The sequence below is a fragment of the Oncorhynchus nerka genome, linkage group LG12 (genome assembly GCF_034236695.1).
Source record: "Oncorhynchus nerka isolate Pitt River linkage group LG12, Oner_Uvic_2.0, whole genome shotgun sequence".
Lineage (NCBI taxonomy): Eukaryota > Metazoa > Chordata > Actinopteri > Salmoniformes > Salmonidae > Oncorhynchus > Oncorhynchus nerka.
Window position 1 is genome coordinate 9,821,735 of NC_088407.1, and position 22,500 is coordinate 9,844,234.

At 47.5% G+C, this 22,500-nt stretch overlaps 1 protein-coding gene across 1 annotated transcript in view; it reads left to right on the top strand.

The window, feature by feature from the left end:
• Positions 1 to 22,500, top strand: part of exoc6b (exocyst complex component 6B) — a 155,781-nt gene that overhangs the window by 104,648 nt on the left and 28,633 nt on the right. Inside the window, exons 16-18 of the mRNA XM_065026007.1 lie at positions 1,495 to 1,606; positions 6,485 to 6,619; positions 13,053 to 13,232. Coding sequence (XP_064882079.1) covers positions 1,495 to 1,606; positions 6,485 to 6,619; positions 13,053 to 13,232 — 427 coding nt within the window. The remainder of the gene's footprint in view (positions 1 to 1,494; positions 1,607 to 6,484; positions 6,620 to 13,052; positions 13,233 to 22,500) is intronic.

The window sequence follows — 22,500 nt, forward strand, 5'->3', positions numbered from 1 at the left end:
TGTTTGTTAGCCAAAGTCCTGCTGTGGCCTCGACTTATGTAGTTAGACTCTCTCTCGTACCCAAAAATCGAAATATATTTCAGATGTTTCAAAAGTAGCTACCCTTTGCCTTGATGACAGCTTTGCACACTCTTGGCATTCTCTCAACCAGCTTCATGAGGAATGCTTTTCCCAACAATCTTGAAGGAGTTCCCACATATGCTGAGCACTTGTTGGCTGCTTTTCCTTCACTATGCGGTCCAACTCATCCCATACCATCTCAATTGGGTTGAGGTCGGGTGATTGTGGAGGCCAGGTCATCTGATGCAGCACTCCATCACTCTCCTTCTTGGTGAAATAGCCTTTACACAGCCTGGAGGTGTGTTGGGTCATTGTCCTGTTGAAAAGCAAATGATAGTCCCGCTAAGTGCAAACCAGATGGGATGGTTTATTGCTGCAGAATGCTGTGGTAGCCATGCTGGTTACGTGTGCCTTGAATTCTAAATAAATCAGTGTCACCAGCAAAGCACCCCTACACCATCACACCACCACCTCCATGCTTCACAGTTGGAACCACACATGCAGAGATCTGTTCACCTATTCTGCGTCTCACAAAGACACTGCAGGTCTAATGTTCATTGCTCTTATTTTTATTGGTGTCCTTTTAGTAGTGGTTTCTTTGCAGCAAGTCAACCATGAGAGGCCTGATTCACGCAGTCTCCTCTGAACAGTTGATGTTGAGATGTGTCTGTTACTTAAACTCTGTGAAGCATTTATTTGGGCTGCAATTTGAGGCTGGTAACTCTAATGAACTTATCCTCTGCAGCAGAGGTAACTCTGGGTCTTCCTTTCATGTGGTGGTCCTCATGAGAGCCAGTTTTATCATAGCGCTTGATGGTTTTTGTGACTGCACTTGAAGAAACTTTAAAAGTGTTTTAAAGTAATGATTTGAGCTGTTCTTGCCATAATATGGACTTGGTCTTTTACCAAATAGGGCTATCTTCTGTATACCTGGATTCCAGGTGACTACCTCATTAAGCTGGTTGAGAGAATGCCAAGAGTGTGAAAAGCTGTGATCAAAGCAAAGGGTGGCTACTTTGAATAAAATATATTTTGATTTGTTTAACACTTTTTTGGTTACTACATGATTCCATATGTGTTTTATCATAGTTTTGTTGTCTTCACTATTATTCTACATTGTAGAATGGCTTATACTTTTAGTTAAGAAGAAAACACATTGCGCTTAGTGACTATTTGTGATTTGTCGCTCGGCGCGGTGCGTTTCAGGGACATTTTCACTCTGTTTGTAAACTACACCTGGCACTCCGCTCTACCGGCAAACATTACCGGTGTGTCCGTGCCCCTTAAAGAACCTTCCTGTCTTACAGGGTAGACTGTTGCAAAAACGTGAGATGCTCCTATTCAGTTCAGTGAAACCTTGCAGAGCCCGACTGCTACTTCGAAGCCCCCAGTGTGTGTAGCTCTTACGTTATTATCATCTTTCTGTGTTTCCAGCTCTACAGAGATTGATGATGTCATCCGTAAGTCGACCAACCTGCTGTTAACCAGAACGCTCAGTAACTGTCTACAGTACGCAATGAAGAAGAAGAACGTAGGACTGGCTGAGGTAAGAGTGCGTGTCGCTCTTTCTATAAATAATGTGTGACAGTGGGATCAACATTTCAAAATGGTAAAAAGAAAATAAATAATTTATGCAGTTCCACTTGTGTACTTGGAGGATTATATACAAATTGGCCACTCAGGAACATTAGATGTTGTCTTGGTAAACGGCTCCAGTCTATTTGTCCTTGTGTTTTAGGTTATTGTGCTGCTGAAAAGGTGAATTTGTCTCCGCAGTGTCTGTTGGAAAGTAGACCAAACCAGACTGAACCATTTTGCCTGTGTTTAGCTGTATTCTGTTTATTTTTATAAAAAATAAAAAAAACTCCCAGGTCCTTGCTGATGACAAGCAGACCCATAACATGATGCAGCCACCACCATGCTTGGAAATATGAAGAGTGGTACTCTGGGATGTGTTGTATTTGCTCCAAACTTAACACTTTATATTCAGGACACAGCGGGGGGTTTATTTAAGATACTCTTTGAAGAGGTAGGGGTTCATATGTTTTCAGAAGATGGGCAGGGACTCTGCAGGGACTCTGGTTCCACCATTGGGTTGCCAGGACAGAGAAGAGCTTGGACTGGGCTGAGCGGGAGCTGGCCTCCCGTAGGGCCAAGAGACCAGAAGTGACAGAACGGAGTGTTCGGGTTGGGGTGTAGGGTTTGAGTGTAGCCTGGATGTAGGGAGGGGCAGTTCCTCTTGCTGCTCTGTAGGTAAACACCATGGTCTTGTAGTGGATGGGTTGGGGTGAAGGTAGGGAGGGGCAGTTCCTTAGGAAAACACCATGGTCTTGTAGTGGTTGGGGTGAAGGTAGGGAGGGGCAGTTCCTTAGGAAAGCACCATGGTCTTGTAGTTGATGGGTTGGGGTGAAGGTAGGGAGGGGCAGTTCCTTAGGAAAGCACCATGGTCTTTAGTGGATGGGTTGTTGAGGTAGGGAGGGGGTTGGGTTGAAGGTAGGGAGGGCAGTTCCTTAGGAAAGCACCATGGTCTTGTAGTGGATGGGTTGGGTTGAAGGTAGTGGATGGGTTGGGTTGAAGGTAGGGAGGGGCAGTTCCTTAGGAAAGCACCATGGTCTTGTAGTGGATGGGTTGGGTTGAAGGTAGGGAGGGGCAGTTCCTTAGGAAAGCACCATGGTCTTGTAGTGGATGGGTTGGGTTGAAGGTAGGGAGGGGCAGTTCCTTAGGAAAGCACCATGGTCTTGTAGTGGATGGGTTGGGTTGAAGGTAGGGAGGGGCAGTTCCTTAGGAAAGCACCATGGTCTTGTAGTGGATGGGTTGGGTTGAAGGTAGGGAGGGGCAGTTCCTTAGGAAAGCACCATGGTCTTGTAGTTGATGGGTTGGGTTGAAGGTAGGGAGGGGCAGTTCCTTAGGAAAGCACCATGGTCTTGTAGTGGATGGGTTGGGTTGAAGGTAGGGAGGGGCAGTTCCTTAGGAAAGCACCATGGTCTTGTAGTTAATGCGAGCTTCGACTGGAAGTCAGGGGAGTGTGCGGAGGAGCGGAGGGACGTGGAAGAGCTTGGGACGGTTGAAGACCAGCCGGGTTGCAGCGTTCTGGATATATTGCTGGGGTCTAAAAGAACCGTGTTTCTGTCTGTCACTCAATAGTTCTTGGTTTATCACGCTCTCTCTCTCGCTCCATCTGTCGCTGTCTCTTTATCCTTTCTCTTTCTCAAGTGTTTTCTCAGACTCTATTTGGAGTGTTTGTACTGTGAGCGACAGCAAGGCGACAGTAAGAGAGTTAATGAGATCCTCGAGTGTTACAGGGGTTGCTATGAGGTAAAAAAAACCATTGTGACCCTCCCTCAGTAAGGAAGAGGGAGAGTGTTAATATACAGAATGTAGCTATATTTACATCCAGTGAATTAGATAATCAGAGTATTCAGTGTGAAACACACTGAGAAAATCTCCCTGCCAATAGGTACTTAATCACAGTGGGAGTCTGTTCCTTCTTTTACTAGACCAAAAGTGGAACCTGCTGCCCCCGGTCACGACGGACCTACCCTTCCTACTCCTAGAATCATACTGCTGCCCCGGTAGTGAAGGACCTACCCTCTCTACTTGTAGAATCACAGTGCTGCCCCCGGTAGTGAAGGACCTACCCTCTCTACTTGTAGAATCACAGTGCTGCCCCCGGTAGTGAAGGACCTACCCTCTCTACTTGTAGAATCATACTGCTGCCCCCGGTAGTGAAGGACCTACCCTCTCTACTTGTAGAATCACAGTGCTGCCCCCGGTAGTGAAGGACCTACCCTCTCTACTTGTAGAATCATACTGCTGCCCCCGGTAGTGAAGGACCTACCCTCTCTACTTGTAGAATCACAGTGCTGCCCCCGGTAGTGAAGGACCTACCCTCTCTACTTGTAGAATCATACTGCTGCCCCGGTAGTGACGGACCTATCCTTTCTACTTGTAGAATCATACTGCTGCCCCGGTAGTGACGGACCTATCCTTTCTACTTGTAGAATCACAGTGCTGCCCCGGTAGTGACGGACCTATCCTTTCTACTTGTAGAATCATAGTGCTGCCCCGGTAGTGACGGACCTATCCTTTCTACTTGTAGAATCAGTGCTGCCCGGTAGTGACGGACCTATCCTTTTTACTTGTAGAATCACAGTGCTGGCCCGGTAGCAACGGACCTATCCTTTCTACTTGTAGAATCAGTGCTGCCCGGTAGCAACGGACCTATCCTTTCTACTTGTAGAATCACAGTGCTGCCCCGGTAGTGACGGACCTATCCTTTCTACTTGTAGAATCACAGTGCTGCCCCGGTAGTGACTGACCTATCCTTTCTACTTGTAGAATCACAGTGCTGCCCCGGTAGTGACGGACCTATCCTTTCTACTTGTAGAATCACAGTGCTGCCCCGGTAGTGACTGACCTATCCTTTCTACTTGTAGAATCACAGTGCTGGCCCGGTAGCAAAGGACCTACCCTTTCTACTTGTAGAATCACAGTGCTGGCCCGGTAGCAAAGGACCTATCCTTTCTACTTGTAGAATCATACTGTTGCACCGGTAGTGACTGCCCTATCCTTTCTACTCATAGAATCACAGTGCAGCCCCCGGTAGTGAAGGACCTATCCTTTCTACTCCTAGAATCACAGTGCTGCGACAGACCTACCCTTTCTACTTGTAGAATCATACTGCTGCCCCCGGTAGTGACTGACCTACCCTTTCTACTTGTAGAATCACAGTGCTGGCCCGGTAGTGACGGCCCTATCCTTTCTACTTGTAGAATCACAGTGCTGGCCCGGTAGTGACGGACCTATCCTTTCTACTTGTAGAATCACAGTGCTGCGACAGACCTACCCTTTCTACTTGTAGAATCATACTGCTGCCCCCAGTAGTGACTGCCCTATCCTTTCTACTTGTGGAATCACAGTGCTGGCCCGGTAGTGACGGACCTATCCTTTCTACTTGTAGAATCACAGTGCTGCAACAGACCTACCCTTTCTACTTGTAGAATCATACTGCTGCCCCGTTAAATGACTGCCCTATCCTTTCTACTTGTACATCCACAAATGAGCCAGTCACGGACTTCATGTGCACTTGTAGAATCTAGTGGGATGACCTACCCTTTCTAAGTGCACAGATATCAATGCACACAGCACTAAGGATACTTTTCCTCCAAGAATCACAGTGCTAACCCCGGTAGTGTAAGGACATAATTCAATCACAATGGATCACAGTTTTCCATGAAGGACCTATCCTTTCAGTGTCACAGTGCTCAGGACACTGCACGGACCTATCCTTTCTACTTGTAGAATCACAGTGCTGCCATTAGTGACGGACCTATCCTTTCTACTAGAATCACAGGACACTGGACTAATATGTTTACATAGAATCCAGTGCTAGCTCAGGACACTGCCCTAATCATTTTACTCTTATTAGTGCTTGTCTGTGGCCAACAACTTGACTTTGAGCCAATCAGAGAGCACGGAACCCCATGGGAGGCACCAAAAAAAAGTTTAAATACCTATTTAGCTCAGGACATGCACTAAATGTTTACATTACCTAGCACTTCAGGCACTGCAGCTATGGGATGTTTAATTAGCTAAGTGCACAGATAACAATGCACACAGCACTAAATACTTCCTCCAAGCTAACTAACCACTGTAGCTAGTATTGACATAATTCAATCACAATGGATTAGCTTCTTTTCATCTTGCTAGTTAGCTGTTATCAGTGTCATTTGGCTAGTATCAACAAAGGCCTTTCTACAAAAGAACAACATTAGCTAGCTAGCTCAGGACACTGCACTAATATGTTTACATTACCTAGCTAGCTCAGGACACTGCACTAATTGTTTAGTATTGGTGTTAGTTCAGGACACTGCACTGTTGGTTTACATTAGCTGTTGGTTTCAGGACACTGTTGGTTTAATATGTTTGGTTTAGCTAGTAGCTAAAGTGTTGGTTTGGGCTGGCAGTGTTGAGTTTAGAGTGTTGGTCTTGGTTTGTCATCTTGCTGTTGTTTTAGCTGGGGTCATTTAGTGTTGGCCTTTTACAAAAGAACAGTGTTGGCGCAGTGTTAGTGTTGGTTTAGAGTGTTAGTGTTGGTTTAGAGTGTATTGTGTTGGTTTAGAGTGTTAGTGTTGGTTTAGAGTGTTAGTGTTGGTTTAGAGTGTTAGTGTTGGTTTAGAGTATTAGAACAAAGCTGAGTGACTAATGGCTTTCAAGGTCTTTGCTGTGTGACATTCTTCACAGGTGCTGAGTGTTGTAGGCAGGGAAACGTTTGACAATCCTACCTTTTTTGTCTGAGCTTTTAAAGAGGATGTTGGGGAATGTTGCTTATGAGGTCTCTGAGGGGTCCCTCTGCCTGATCACGTGTGTGTGTGTGTGTGTGTGTGTGTGTGTGTGTGTGTGTGTGTGTGTGTGTGTGTGTTAGCTGGTTCAGGTGATCATCAACACGACCCAGCTGGAAGCATCATGTGTTTACCTGGAGGAGTTCATCTCCAACATCACCAATGTTCCCCCCGATACCGCCAACGCTACCAAGCTCTACGGGACGTCGACGTTTAAGGTAAGCACATGCTCATGCACAACCAGACCCCCCCCCCCCCCCAACCGTCCTTCTCTCCATCAACCACTTGTCTTTTCTTACAGCCACTGATTTTACTGGTAAACTTCTCTCTCTCGAGAGAGTTTCTAACTTGCTGTACTATGTGGTTGACCTACCTTAATCAATAAACCTTAATTGACTGAACTGACTGTAAAGTAGAGCCCAACCAATAAATCGGTGAACGACATTATCGTCCGATTTATAAGCATTTCAAAGAAATATTTGTATCTGTCTTTATTCTGCTGATATTCGGTCCTAAACCCTCAGCCCTAAACCCCTCAGCCCTTGAATGACGTGTACCTTAAATGTCCCTTGCCCAAGCGAGGGAGAGTGGTGTTTGGAGAGACAACGTCCTTGGTGGAAATCATGAAGTTGAGTTTAAAAACAACTAACCTATAGCTATTTTATGTACCCAGCAAGCTAGCTAGCTAGTTGGTACTCCTGTCAGGTAGCTAGCTAGCTAGTTGGTACTCCTGTCAGGTAGCTAGCTAGCTAGTTTTATAGTTTGGTAATTTATTCCAACACATTTCAGAATTCCCCAAAGTATGTTTATGAAGCTAGCTACGTTTTATTGGCTCCTCACTACGAGACTAAGCCAATCAGAGTTGGCAAATGGCAAACAACTGCATTGTACGCCAAGATGTTGAAGAATATCACAAAATGTCAGCGTAGGGTTCTTATTTAGCAGCTGTAGTCAGTGACCAGCTTGTCTAAAATTGTCCACCCCTCCTTTTGTGTTTTGATTCTAATCTGATTTCTGTTTTTTTGATGTTCTTGGCCACAGATTCTCCCATCCCTATGCAGCGTACTCATGAGTACCACATATGCGCTTTTCTTCGGCACGTAGGACACTAGCGAAGTGTTCGGCCGTGAACACAAACGTAGAGGAATTGATAGGCGTGTTTCCGTGTATTCAATAGCTGAGCTGGGGAGCTCTGGTTTGTTATTCTTCTTACTTATCCTACCATCATCAGCTTCCTCTTGAGGAGCTCCTGAGGAGCAACATGTGCCAAGTAAAAAAAAGTTAGCGCATGTGGTGTTGTGTCACGTCCAGGACAACCCTTGGTTCCTTGGTCCCTTGGTCCCTTGGTCCCTTGGTTCCTTGGTTCCTTGGTCCCTTGGTCCCTTGGTTCTTCTCAGGGGCTCCTTCATCTTGTTTCCCTGCATATGATGAAATAGCATCACAGGCAGCCCAGATCTTGATTCCATATTTTGCAGGTATAGACCCTATGTACTGCCTGAAGGGGCAGCGGCCCCTATGTACTTAGTTGGTATAGACCCTATGTACTGCCTGAAGGGGCAGCGGCCCCTATGTACTTAGTTGGTATAGACCCTATGTACTGCCTGAAGGGGCAGCGGCCCCTATGTACTTAGTTGGTATAGACCCTATGTACTTAGTTGGTATAGACCCTATGTACTTAGTTGGTATAGACCCTATGTACTTAGTTGGTATAGACCCTATGTACTTAGTTGGTATAGACCCTATGTACTTAGTTGGTATAGACCCTATGTACTTAGTTGGTATAGACCCTATGTACTTAGTTGGTCTAGACCCTATGTACTTAGTTGGTTTAGACCCTATGTACTTAGTTGGTTTAGACCCTATGTACTTAGTTGGTTTAGACCCTATGTACTTAGTTGGTATAGACCCTATGTACTTAGTTGGTTTAGACCCTATGTACTTAGTTGGTTTAGACCCTATGTACTGCCTGAAGGGGCAGCGGCCCCTAAATGGTAGCTGCTCAGACCTACGTTGAGCCCAGGGTTGTTGGTCCACCCACTTGTCCCACACTGACCCAGGTAGCTTGTCTCTTGCACTGACCTTGGTATTGTCTCTCTGCCTGACCTGATAGCAGCTTAGCTTGTCTCTCTGCACTGACCTGATAGCAGCTAGCTTGGTTCTGCACTGACCCCTAGCTTGTCTCTCTGCACTGACCTGATAGCAGTTTGTTTACACTGACCTGATAGCAGTAGCTTATTTGACCTGTAGCAGGTAGCTTGACCCTATGTACTTGTCTCTCTACACTGACCTTGGTATAGACCCTACACTGACCTAGCAGCTTTGTCTCTCTGCACTGACCTGATAGCAGCTAGCTTGTCTCTCTACACTGACCTGATAGCAGCTAGCTTGTCTCTCTGCACTGACCTAGCAGCTAGCTTGTCTTCTACACTGACCTGATAGCAGCTATGTACACTGACCTGAAGCAGCAGCTGGTCTCTCTGCCTGAAATGGCATAAGCTGGTCTCTCTCATCAACAGCTAGCTGGTTGACTGATCCCAGGGTTGTGACCTGAACCAGCTTGTCTCTCTGCACTGACCTGATAGCAGCTAGCTGGTCTCTGCACTGACCTGATTGCAGGTAGCTTGTCTCTCTACACTGACCTGATAGCAGCTAGCTTGTCTCTCTGCACTGACCTGATAGCAGCTAGCTGGTCTCTCTGCACTGACCTGATAGCAGCTAGCTGGTCTCTCTGCACTGACCTGATAGCAGCTAGCTGGTCTCTCTGCACTGACCTGATAGCAGCTAGCTGGTCTCTCTGCACTGACCTGATAGCAGCTAGCTGGTCTCTCTGCACTGATCTGATTGCAGGTAGCTTGTCTCTCTACACTGACCTGATAGCAGCTAGCTTGTCTCTCTGCACTGACCTGATAGCAGCTAGCTGGTCTCTGCACTGACCTGATTGCAGGTAGCTTGTCTCTCTACACTGACCTGATAGCAGCTAGCTTGTCTCTCTGCACTGACCTGATAGCAGCTAGCTGGTCTCTCTGCACTGACCTGATAGCAGCTAGCTGGTCTCTCTGCACTGACCTGATAGCAGCTAGCTGGTCTCTCTACACTGACCTGATAGCAGCTAGCTGGTCTCTCTGCACTGACCTCATAGCAGCTAGCTGGTCTCTCTGCACTGACCTGATAGCAGCTAGCTGGTCTCTCTGCACTGACCTGATAGCAGCTAGCTGGTCTCTCTGCACTGACCTGATAGCAGCTAGCTTGTCTCTCTACACTGACCTGATAGCAGCTAGCTGGTCTCTCTGCACTGACCTGATAGCAGCTAGCTTGTCTCTCTACACTGACCTGATAGCAGCTAGCTTGTCTCTCTGCACTGACCTGATAGCAGCTAGCTTGTCTCTCTACACTGACCTGATAGCAGCTAGCTTGTCTCTCTGCACTGACCTGATAGCAGCTAGCTTGTCTCTCTGCACTGACCTGATAGCAGCTAGCTTGTCTCTCTGCACTGACCTGATAGCAGCTAGCTTGTCTCTCTGCACTGACCTGATAGCAGCTAGCTTGTCTCTCTACACTGACCTGATAGCAGCTAGCTTGTCTCTCTACACTGACCTGATAGCAGCTAGCTGGTCTCTCTGCACTGACCTGATTGCAGGTAGCTTGTCTCTCTACACTGACCTGATAGCAGCTAGCTTGTCTCTCTGCACTGACCTGATAGCAGCTAGCTTGTCTCTCTGCACTGACCTGATAGCAGCTAGCTGGTCTCTCTGCACTGACCTGATAGCAGCTAGCTGGTCTCTCTGCACTGACCTGATAGCAGCTAGCTGGTCTCTCTGCACTGACCTGATAGCAGCTAGCTTGTCTCTCTACACTGACCTGATAGCAGCTAGCTTGTCTCTCTACACTGACCTGATAGCAGCTAGCTTGTCTCTCTACACTGACCTGATAGCAGCTAGCTTGTCTCTCTACACTGACCTGATAGCAGCTAGCTTGTCTCTCTACACTGACCTGATAGCAGCTAGCTTGTCTCTCTGCACTGACCTGATAGCAGCTAGCTTGTCTCTCTACACTGACCTGATAGCAGCTAGCTTGTCTCTCTACACTGACCTGATAGCAGCTAGCTTGTCTCTCTACACTGACCTGATAGCAGCTAGCTTGTCTCTCTACACTGACCTGATAGCAGCTAGCTTGTCTCTCTACACTGACCTGATAGCAGCTAGCTTGTCTCTCTGCACTGACCTGATAGCAGCTAGCTTGTCTCTCTGCACTGACCTGATAGCAGCTAGCTTGTCTCTCTGCACTGACCTGATAGCAGCTAGCTTGTCTCTCTACACTGACCTGATAGCAGCTAGCTTGTCTCTCTACACTGACCTGATAGCAGCTAGCTTGTCTCTCTACACTGACCTGATAGCAGCTAGCTTGTCTCTCTACACTGACCTGATAGCAGCTAGCTTGTCTCTCTACACTGACCTGATAGCTGCTAGCTTGTCTCTCTACACTGACCTGATAGCAGCTAGCTTGTCTCTCTACACTGACCTGATAGCAGCTAGCTTGTCTCTCTACACTGACCTGATGGCAGCTAGCTTGTCTCTCTACACTGACCTGATGGCTAGCTTGACACTGACCTGATAGCAGCTAGCTTGTCTCTCTACACTGACCTGATTGCAGCTAGCTTGTCTCTCTACACTGACCTGATGGCAGCTAGCTTGTCCCTCTACACTGACCTGATGGCAGCTAGCGTGTCTCTCTGCACTGACCTGATTGCAGCTAGCTTGTCTCTCTACACTGACCTGATTGCAGCTAGCTTGTCTCTCTACACTGACCTGATTGCAGGTAGCTTGTCTCTCTGCACTGACCTGATTGCAGGTAGCTTGTCTCTCTGCACTGACCTGATTGCAGGTAGCTTGTCTCTCTGCACTGACCTGATTGCAGGTAGCTTGTCTCTCTGCACTGACCTGATTGCAGGTAGCTGGTCTCTCTGCACTGATCTGATAGCAGCTAGCTGGTCTCTCTGCACTGACCTGATAGCAGGTAGCTGGTCTCTCTGCACAGACCTGATCTGATTACAGCTAGCTCGTCTCTCTGCACTGACCTGATTGCAGCATAGCTTGTGTCTCTGCCGCCGAGCTGATCTGGTAACAGCTAGCTGGTCTCTCTGCCGCTGATCTGGTAACAGCTAGCTGGTCTCTCTGCCGCTGATCTGGTAACAGCTAGCTGGTCTCTCTGCCGCTGATCTGGTAACAGCTAGCTGGTCTCTCTGCCGCCGAGCTGTTCTGGTATCCCAGTTATCGAAGAGGATGATCCTGGAAATAATGTACAAGAGACATTGTTGTACAGAAACGTTCTGTCATTTTCTGAATCCCACAGGGATTCTGGGTATTCCCCCATTTGGATGTGAAAACACCAGCATGGATACGAACGCCAAACAATATAAATAAAGTATGTGAATGAGGTCCTTCCATCTCTCTCCAAAAACACACCTTCCCTCCAAATGAGTGCAGTCCAGAATGATCTTCTGGACGGTGTCTGGCATGAACTGTTCAGAAGAAGTCCTGAGTAACCGTCATCCGCGTCGGCCCTGGTTGTATCAGGTTCTTGGTCCTGTGTTGAAACAGCAGGTCCAGGGAGGAGGACAGAGTGAAGGAACACAGTTTTACTTGTTTTCACCTACACACACACTTCTCCACATTTTGTATTACCCTCGGGAACACCACATACACCACTACAGGGGTGGCAGCGTAGCCTAGTGGTTAGAGCAGGTAGCCTAGTGGTTAGAGGCAGGTAGCCTAGTGGTTAGGGCAGGTAGCCTAGTGGTTAGAGTCAGGTAGCCTAGTGGTTAGAGCAGGTAGCCTAGTGGTTAGAGCAGGTAGCCTAGTGGTTAGAGCAGGTAGCCTAGTGGTTAGAGCAGGTAGCCTAGTGGTTAGAGCAGGTAGCCTAGTGGTTAGAGCAGGTAGCCTAGTGGTTAGAGCAGGTAGCCTAGTGGTTGGAGCAGGTAGCCTAGTGGTTAGAGGCAGGTAGCCTAGTGGTTAGAGGCAGGTAGCCTAGTGGTTAGAGGCAGGTAGCCTAGTGGTTAGAGGCAGGTAGCCTAGTGGTTAGAGGCAGGTAGCCTAGTGGTTAGAGGCAGGTAGCCTAGTGGTTAGAGGCAGGTAGCCTAGTGGTTAGAGGCAGGTAGCCTAGTGGTTAGAGGCAGGTAGCCTAGTGGTTAGAGGCAGGTAGCCTAGTGGTTAGAGGCAGGTAGCCTATTGGTTAGAGGCAGGTAGCCTATTGGTTAGAGGCAGGTAGCCTATTGGTTAGAGGCAGGTAGCCTATTGGTTAGAGGCAGGTAGCCTATTGGTTAGAGGCAGGTAGCCTAGTGGTTAGAGGCAGGTAGCCTAGTGGTTAGAGCATTGGACCAGTAACCTGAAAGATCGCTAGATCAAATCCCTGAGCTGACAAGGTACAAATCTGTCGTTCTGCCCCTGAGCAAGGCAGTTAACCCACTGTTCCCCGGGCGCCGAAGACATGGATATCGATTAAGGCAGACTTCTCTGATTCAGAGGGGTTGGGTTAAATGTGGAAGACACATTTCAGTTGAATACATTCAGTTGTACAACTGACTAGCTATTCCTCTTTCCCTTATCTGCTAAATGACCTAAATGTAAAAATACAAATGTAAAAATCTCTCTCCAGGATGCGAGACATGCAGCAGAAGAGGAGATCTACACCAATCTGAATGCTAAGATCGACCAGTTCCTTCAGCTGGCAGACTACGATTGGACAGCAGCCCAGGGGGGCGGGGCTCCGAGCGACTACCTGAGTGACCTCATCGCCTTCCTCTGTTCCACTTTCTCTGTCTTCACACACCTGCCGGTTAGTATCTCACATACACACACCTTCTCTGTCTTCACACACCTGCCGGTTAGTATCTCACATAAACACACCTTCTCTGCCTTCACACACCTGCCGGTTAGTATCTCACATAAACACACCTTCTCTGCCTTCACACACCTGCCGGTTAGTATCTCACATAAACACACCTTCTCCGTCTTCACACACCTGCCGGTTAGTATCTCACATACACACACCTTCTCTGTCTTCACACACCTGCCGGTTAGTATCTCACATACACACACCTTCTCCGTCTTCACATACCTGGCGTGTTAGCATCTCACATACACACACCTTCTCCGTCTTCACACACCTGCCGGTTAGTATCTCACATACACACACCTTCTCCGTCTTCACACACCTGGCGTGTTAGCATCTCACATACACACACCTTCTCTGTCTTCACACACCTGCTGGTCAGTATAAATTAATCAATCAAATTAATGTTATAAAGGCCTTTACAGATCAGTGCTTTAGAGATCCCGGGCCTAAACACGAAAGAGCAAATGAAGTAAAACCACAGTAGAAAAAACTGTCTGGAAGGAATTAATCTAGAAGAACCAGACTCTGAGGGGTGGTCAGTCCTCTACTGGCTGTACTGGGTAGAGAGGAACCAGGCTCTGAGGGGTGGTCAGTCCTCTACTGGCTGTACTGGGTAGAGAGGAACCAGGCTCTGAGAGGTGGTCAGTCCTCTACTGGCTGTACTGGGTAGACCAGAGGAACCAGGCTCTGAGGGGTGGTCAGTCCTCTACTGGCTGTACTGGGTAGACCAGAGGAACCAGGCTCTGAGGGGTGGTCAGTCCTCTACTGGCTGTACTGGGTAGACCAGAGGAACCAGGCTCTGAGGGGTGGCCAGTCTTCTACTGGCTGTACTGTATATACTGGCTGTACTATATATCCACATAATTTTCATTCCTCAGGATGACACTTGTTTTGTGAAGTGCACCAGTCCCTCCTGTAGCAAAGCACCCCCACAACATGATGCTGCCACCCCCGTGCTTCACGGTTGGGATGGTGTTCTTCGGCTTGTAAGCCTCCCCTTTTTCCTCCAAACATAACGATGGTCATTATGGCCAAACAGTTCTATTTTTGTTTCATCAGACCATCAGACATTTCTCCAAAAAGTACGATCTTTGTACCCATGTGCAGTTGCAAACTGTTAGTCTGGCTTTTTTTATGGCAGCTTTGGAGCAGTGGCTTCTTCCTTGCTGAGCGGCCTTTCGGGTTATGTCGATATTGGACTCGTTTAACTGTGGATATAGATACTTTTGTACCTGTTTCCTCCAGCATCTTCACAAGGTCCTTTGCTGCTGTTCTGGGATTGATTTGCACTTTTCACACCAAAGTACGTTCATCTCTAGAAGACAGAACGCGTCTCCTTCCTGAGCGTACTATTGTTTGTACAGATGAACGTGGTACCTTCAGGCGTTTGGAAATTGCTCCCAAGGATGAACCAGACTTGTGGAGGTCTACAATTTTTTTCTGAGGTCTTGGCCGATTTCTTTAGATGTCAAGCAAAGAGGCACTGAGTTTGAAGGTCGGCCTTGAAATACATCCACAGGTACAAAGTCAACTTAGTTTAAACTTCTGACCCATCTGTGAAAGACAGACAGAAATAATCTGTCTGTAAACAATTGTTGGAAAAATGACTTGTGTCATATCCAGGTGTTCGAATGGCCAAGTCAAAGTCCAGACCTGAATCCAATCGAGAATCTGTGGAAAGAACTGAAAACTGCTGTTTCACCTAAATGCTAAACTCCATCCACTTCACTGAGCTCGAGCTGTTTTAAGGAGGAATGGGAAAATTTTCAGTCCCCCTTGAACTTTGCAAACTTTGCCACATTTCAGGCTTCAAACATAAAGACTTAAAGCTGTATTTTTTTGTGAAGAATCAGCAAAAGTGGGACACAATTAATGAAGTGGAACGAATTTTTGCACGCCCAATTTTCAAAGTTTTTGATTTGTTCAAAAAGTTTGAAATATGGGCGTGCAATAAATTCCGCCCCCACTTCATGATTTTGTGCTCCACCTTTTGTTGATTCTTCACAAAAAATACAGTTTTATATCTTTATGTTTGAAGCCTGAAAAATGTGGCAAACAGCTCGCAAAGTTCAGTGAGGTTGGATACATTTGTGAAGGCACTGTTTTATTATTTAATATAAACTATGAGTTTAAGGTCTGGACTTTGCTTAGGCCTAGAGAACTGATGTTTATTTTTAAACCATTTTTAGAAACATGTTTTGAACAGTCTTGTTAATAAGACAAAAAATCCCAGTCTAGGCTACCGGCAGGTCTTTTAGACTCCATCAGGCTATTTTCCAGAATGGTCCTTTATTTGGCTCCATCAATCTTCCAAGCCCAAACCATGATCTCTGCCACCACCATGTTTGACAGTGGGGATGGTGTGTTCAGGGTGATGAGCTGTTTAATTTTACGCCAAACATAAAGTTTTGCATTGGTTCGATTTTGGTTTCATCTAGACCAGAGCACCTTCTTCCACATGTTTAAAAGTCCCAGGGTTCTGATCACTTTTTATGGATATCCGAAATGGCTTTCTGTTGGCCACTCTTCCATAAAGGCCATCAATACGACTGATTATGGACAGGTCTCCCTGTAGATTCTGCAGTTCTCAGAGTGATCTGGGTCTCTTGGCCATCTCTGATCAGTCTTCTCCTTGTACTACTAAGTTTGAGGGGTCCCGGGTTCTGGTCTTGGTTCTAGATTTGCAGTGGTCTGGACTCCTTCCATTTCAATACTACTAACGCAGGGTCCCGGGTTCTGGTCTTTTTGAATTCTGGGTCTGTTGGACCCTTGAAGACAGTACTCGGACCTGCAGGGGTGGTTCTGGTCTCTGAATTCTGGGTCTGTTGGACCTCTGAGACTATCACACTGCATTAATGCAGGGGATTCCCAGGTGGTTATTGGTCATCATTAGTCATCTGGGTCAACATTGGATCATTCAGAGACCTCACTACTAATGCAGGGTTTTCTGCACTGAAAGTTCTTGGCTGAATAATTTTCCGGGTCTTTTGTTTTGATTTGTTAAAGAAAGTTTGAAATACCAATAAATGTGAAAGTTCCACTTCATGATTGTGTCCCCTTGTTGGATTCTTCACAAAAAATACAGTTTTATATCTTTATGTTTGAAGTCTGAAATGTGTCCTGGGTCTGCAAATTCCTGGGTCTGAATCAGGCACTGTATATATATTATATTAATATAAACATATGAGTTTAAGGAAGAGAAGCTTAGGCCTAGAGAACTGATTTTTAAACCTTTTTTTGAAACATTTTGAACAGGCTAATTAATATAGCAAAAAATTGTAATAGGCTACCGGTATTTATTTTACAACATGCCTATTTTAATGCTAATTTAATTTCTTGTCTTTATAAAAGCTGTATTTTCGACCACACGTTAAATTTAAAATCCAGTTTCAGTATTTTTAATTTCACGAACCCGAGACTCATGGCATTTGTATCAGACCCGACCCAGATCCGAGATAAAAGTCCCGGGTTCTGATCTCTGAGTTCCGGGTCTGTTGGACCCGTGAAGACATCTACTACTAACGCAGGGGTCCCGGGTTCTGGTCTCTGAATTCTGGGTCTGTTGGACCCGTGAAGACCTCAACTACTAATGCAGGGGTCCCGGGTTCTGGTCTCTGAATTCTGGGTCGGTTGGACCCGTGAAGACATCTACTACTAACGCAGGGGTCCCGGGTTCTGGTCTCTGAATTCTGGGTCTGTTGGACCCGTGAAGACATCTACTACTAACGCAGGGGTCCCGGGTTCTGGTCTCTGAATTCTGGGTCTGTTGGACCCGTGAAGACCTCAACTACTAATGCAGGGGTCCCGGGTTCTGGTCTCTGAATTCTACGGTTGGATGGACTGACTACTAATGCAGGGTCCCGGGTTCTTGTCTCTGATGGACAGGTCTTTGATTGTCTGAAAGAGATTCTGATTGCATGTGACAGCTCCCAAAAGTCCTGGTCTTAAAGTTTCTGATTGATTCTGTCTGTGTCCTGGGTCTGTGTCCTGGGTCTGAGTCAGGGTCACTACATATTTATTATGTACTGGATTCATAGCTCAGTCTAATATCTCATTCTCTATATATTCGTATACGGATATAGATTGCATGTTATTAATGCTACAGTTCTTTTTTTTTGGTTGTTAATCCGAATCGCCCTTCTTGATTTCTTGTCTTTATAAAAGTGTATTTTCCCACAAAATTTGAAATAGTTTTAGATTGTTAGGAGCTAGTAACATAACAATTTCACTGCACTGCTATAACACCTGTTAAACTTTTGATTTGACGAGATTGAGAAAGTGGGTTTGACCTCGGACTGATTTTTTTTTTTTGACAGCTCCCAAATGACCCTTCTGATTGATTGACAGCTCTCTTTAAAAGTCTAGAACAGCTAGACTTCTGATTGGTGTGACAGCTCCTAAAAGACCACAGAGCATGAGCGTGATGCACGGTCGCCTGGTTTTTGTCAAGAATACATGGATGGACTGACTGGCTGATGTGGCTTTTACTTATTCTGATGGACAGACACTTTGATTGTCTGAAAGAGATTCTGATTGATTGACAGCTCCTAAAAGAGATTCTGATTGATTGACAGCTCCTAAAAGTGTGAAAGAGATTCTGATTGGGTGACAGCTCCTAAAAGTGTGAAAGAGATTCTGATTGATTGACAGCTCTTAAAAGTCTGAAAGAGATTCTGATTGATTGACAGCTCCTAAAAGTCTGAAAGAGATTCTGATTGGGTGACAGCTCCCAAAAGAGTTTCTGATTGATTGACAGCTCCTAAAAGTCTGAAAGAGATTCTGATTGATTGACAGCTCCTAAAAGAGATTCTGATTGATTGACAGCTCCTAAAAGTCTGAAAGAGATTCTGATTGGGTGACAGCTCCTAAAAGAGATTCTGATTGATTGACAGCTCCTAAAAGAGATTCTGATTGATTGACAGCTCCTAAAAGTCTGAAAGAGATTCTGATTGATTGACAGCTCCTAAAAGAGTTTCTGATTGATTGACAGCTCTTAAAAGTCTGAAAGAGATTCTGATTGATTGACAGCTCCTAAAAGTCTGAAAGAGATTCTGATTGGGTGACAGCTCCTAAAAGAGATTCTGATTGGGTGACAGCTCCTAAAAAAGATTCTGATTGGGAGAAGAGTAAAAGATTTTGCTATCAGGTTGGGACTCCCCTTAACAGACACCTTTTTAAACATTTGGATGCCGCTTGAGTCCCAAATGGCCCCCTATTCCCTTTATAGTGCACTACTCGTGAGAATAGTGTGCCAGTTGGGATCTCATCCTCCGTGATTAACACCTGGACTCGCTCAGAAATAACCAAATAACTACCCCTTGGCCCTAACTGTATGGATTTGACCCCCTGGGTTCCTTTTGACTGGCCAGCCCTTGATTAACATCTCCCGAAGAGTGAATAACATTGCTCTGGAGTTGGCCTCTCCCAGATGCCTCCTACCCACAGCCCTGTGACACTGACTTGGCTGAGGCTGCATAAGGGATGTGTGTTTTGACCAGACAGAGACTCTGGCATGTGGGAAACCTTCTCATGGAGCTGATCCTGGTAACGCTGCATATTTAGTATTTAACCAAGACACAGGAAAAAAATAAAGTGAAACTGTCCACCCCGTTCTCCTCTCCACCCCGTTCTCCTCTCCACCCCGTTCTCCTCTCCACCCCGTTCTCCTCTCCCCACCCCGGTCTCTTCTCCACCCCGTTCTCCTCTTCCCTCCACTCCGTTCTCCTCTTCCTCCCCCGTTCTCCTCTTCCACCCCGTTCTCCTCTTCCACCCCGTTCTCCTCTTCCACCCCGTTCTCCTCTTCCACCCGTTCTCCTCTTCCACCCGTTCTCCTCTTCCACCCCGTTCTCCTCTTCCACCCCGTTCTCCTCTTCCACCCCGTTCTCCTCTTCCACCCCGTTCTCCTCTTCCACCCCCGTTCTCCTCTTCCACCCCGTTCTCCTCTTCCACCCCGTTCTCCTCTTCCACCCCGTTCTCCTCTTCCACCCCGTTCTCCTCTTCCACCCCGTTCTCCTCTTCCACCCGTTCTCCTCTTCCACCCCGTTCTCCTCTTCCACCCCGTTCTCCTCTCCACCCCGTACTCCTCTCCACCCCGTACTCCTCTCCACCCCGTACTCCTCTCCACCCCGTACTCCTCTCCACCCCGTTCTCCTCTCCACCCGTTCTCCTCTCCACCCGTTCTCCTCTTCCACCCCGTTCTCCTCTTCCACCCCGTTCTCCTCTTCCACCCCGTTCTCCTCTTCCACCCCGTTCTCCTCTTCCACCCGTTCTCCTCTCCACTCCGTTCTCCCTCCACTCCGTTCTCCACTCCGTTCTCCTCTCCTCTCCGTTCTCCTCTTCCCTCCTCTCCGTTCTCCTCTTCCCTCCTCTCCGTTCTCCTCTCCACTCCGTTCTCCTCTCCGTTCTCCTCTTCCCTCCTCTCCGTTCTCCTCTTCCCTCCTCTCCGTTCTCCTCTTCCCCCCTCTCCGGTCTCCTCTCCACCCCGGTCTCCTCTCCACCCCGTTCTCCTCTTCCACCCCGTTCTCCTCTTCCACCCCGTTCTCCTCTTCCACCCCGTTCTCCTCTTCCACCCCGTTCTCCTCTTCCACCCTGTTCTCCTCTCCGTTCTCCTCTTCCACTCCGTTCTCCTCTTCCACTCCGTTCTCCTCTTCCTCTCTGTTCTCCTCTTCCCTCCACTCTGTTCTCCTCTTCCCTCCACTCTGTTCTCCTCTTCCCTCCACTCTGTTCTCCTCTTCCCTCCACTCTGTTCTCCTCTTCCCTCCTCTCTGTTCTCCTCTTCCCTCCTCTGTTCTCCTCTTCCCTCCACTCTGTCCTCCTCTTCCCTCCACTCTGTCCTCCTCTTCCCTCCACTCTGTTCTCCTCTTCCCTCCACTCTGTCCTCCTCTTCCCTCCACTCTGTCCTCCTCTTCCCTCCACTCTGTTCTCCTCTAATAGTTCCTGACAGCTACGTGTGTGTGTCGCTTCCCAAAGCAGCCCCATTCTGCTCCTTGTTAGTTCCCCTTTGTTGCTATGTCAAACAGTAATGGTCGTGAGGCTTGTATTGTATAAACATTCGCTGCTCATATCTAATGGTTTCAGTGCCTCCTTCCTCAACTGAGGACAATGGTTGTGGCTGTGTGTTGTAAGTCACCCTACTCAGTTCAGCCTGGCTGTTATAGGTCACCCTACTTAGTTCAGCCTGGCTGTTGTAGGTCACCCTACCCAGTTCAGCCTGGCTGTTGTAGGTCATCCTACTCAGTTCAGCCTGGCTGTTATAGGTCACCCTACTTAGTTCAGCCTGGCTGTTGTAGGTCACCCTACTTAGTTCAGCCTGGCTGTTATAGGTCACCCTACTTAGTTCAGCCTGGCTGTTGTAGGTCACCCTACTCAGTTCTGCCTGGCTGTTATAGGTCACCCTACTTAGTTCAGCCTGGCTGTTGTAGGTCACCCTACTCAGTTCAGCCTGGCTGTTATAGGTCACCCTACTTAGTTCAGCCTGGCTGTTGTAGGTCACCCTACTTAGTTCAGCCTGGCTGTTGTAGGTCACCCTACTCAGTTCAGCCTGGCTGTTATAGGTCAGCCTGGCTGTTGTAGGTCACCCTACTTAGTTCAGCCTGGCTGTTGTAGGTCACCCTACTTAGTTCAGCCTGGCTGTTGTAGGTCACCCTACTTAGTTCAGCCTGGCTGTTGTAGGTCACCCTACTTAGTTCAGCCTGGCTGTTGTAGGTCACCCTACTTAGTTCAGCCTGGCTGTTGTAGGTCACCCTACTTAGTTCAGCCTGGCTGTTGTAGGTCACCCTACTTAGTTCAGCCTGGCTGTTGTAGGTCACCCTACTTAGTTCAGCCTGGCTGTTATAGGTCACCCTACTCAGTTCAGCCTGGCTGTTATAGGTCACCCTACTTAGTTCAGCCTGGCTGTTGTAGGTCACCCTACTTAGTTCAGCCTGGCTGTTGTAGGTCACCCTAGTTCAGCCTGGCTTGTAGGTTCAGCCTGGCTGTTGTAGGTCACCCTACTTAGTTCAGCCTGGCTGTTATAGGTCACCCTACTTAGTTCAGCCTGGCTGTTGTAGGTCACCCTACTTAGTTCAGCCTGGCTGTTGTAGGTCACCCTACTTAGTTCAGCCTGGCTGTTGTAGGTCACCCTACTTAGTTCAGCCTGGCTGTTGTAGGTCACCCTACTTAGTTCAGCCTGGCTGTTGTAGGTCACCCTACTTAGTTCAGCCTGGCTGTTATAGGTCACCCTACTCAGTTCAGCCTGGCTGTTATAGGTCAGCCTGGCTGTTGTAGGTCACCCTACTTAGTTCAGCCTGGCTGTTGTAGGTCACCCTACTTAGTTCAGCCTGGCTGTTGTAGGTCACCCTACTTAGTTCAGCCTGGCTGTTATAGGTCACCCTACTTAGCCTGGCTGTAGGTCACCCTACTTAGTTCAGCCTGGCTGTTGTAGGTCACCCTACTTAGTTCAGCCTGGCTGTTGTAGGTCACCCTACTTAGTTCAGCCTGGCTGTTGTAGGTCACCCTACTTAGTTCAGCCTGGCTGTTGTAGGTCACCCTACTTAGTTCAGCCTGGCTGTTATAGGTCACCCTACTTAGTTCAGCCTGGCTGTTGTAGGTCACCCTACTTAGTTCAGCCTGGCTGTTGTAGGTCACCCTACTTAGTTCAGCCTGGCTGTTGTAGGTCACCCTACTTAGTTCAGCCTGGCTGTTGTAGGTCACCCTACTTAGTTCAGCCTGGCTGTTGTAGGTCACCCTACTTAGTTCAGCCTGGCTGTTGTAGGTCACCCTACCCTACTTAGTTCAGCCTGGCCTGGCTGTTTGTAGGTCACCCTACTTAGTTCAGCCTGGCTGTTGTAGGTCACCCTACTTAGTTCAGCCTGGCTGTTGTAGGTCACCCTACTTAGTTCAGCCTGGCTGTTGTAGGTCACCCTACTTAGTTCAGCCTGGCTGTTGTAGGTCACCCTACTTAGTTCAGCCTGGCTGTTGTAGGTCACCCTACTTAGTTCAGCCTGCTGCTGTTAGTTCAGCCTGGGTCACCCTACTTAGTTCAGCCTGGCTGTTGTAGGTCACCCTACTTAGTTCAGCCTGGCTGTTGTAGGTCACCCTACTTAGTTCAGCCTGGCTGTTGTAGGTCACCCTACTTAGTTCAGCCTGGCTGTTGTAGGTCACCCTACTTAGTTCAGCCTGGCTGTTGTAGGTCACCCTACTTAGTTCAGCCTGGCTGTTATAGGTCACC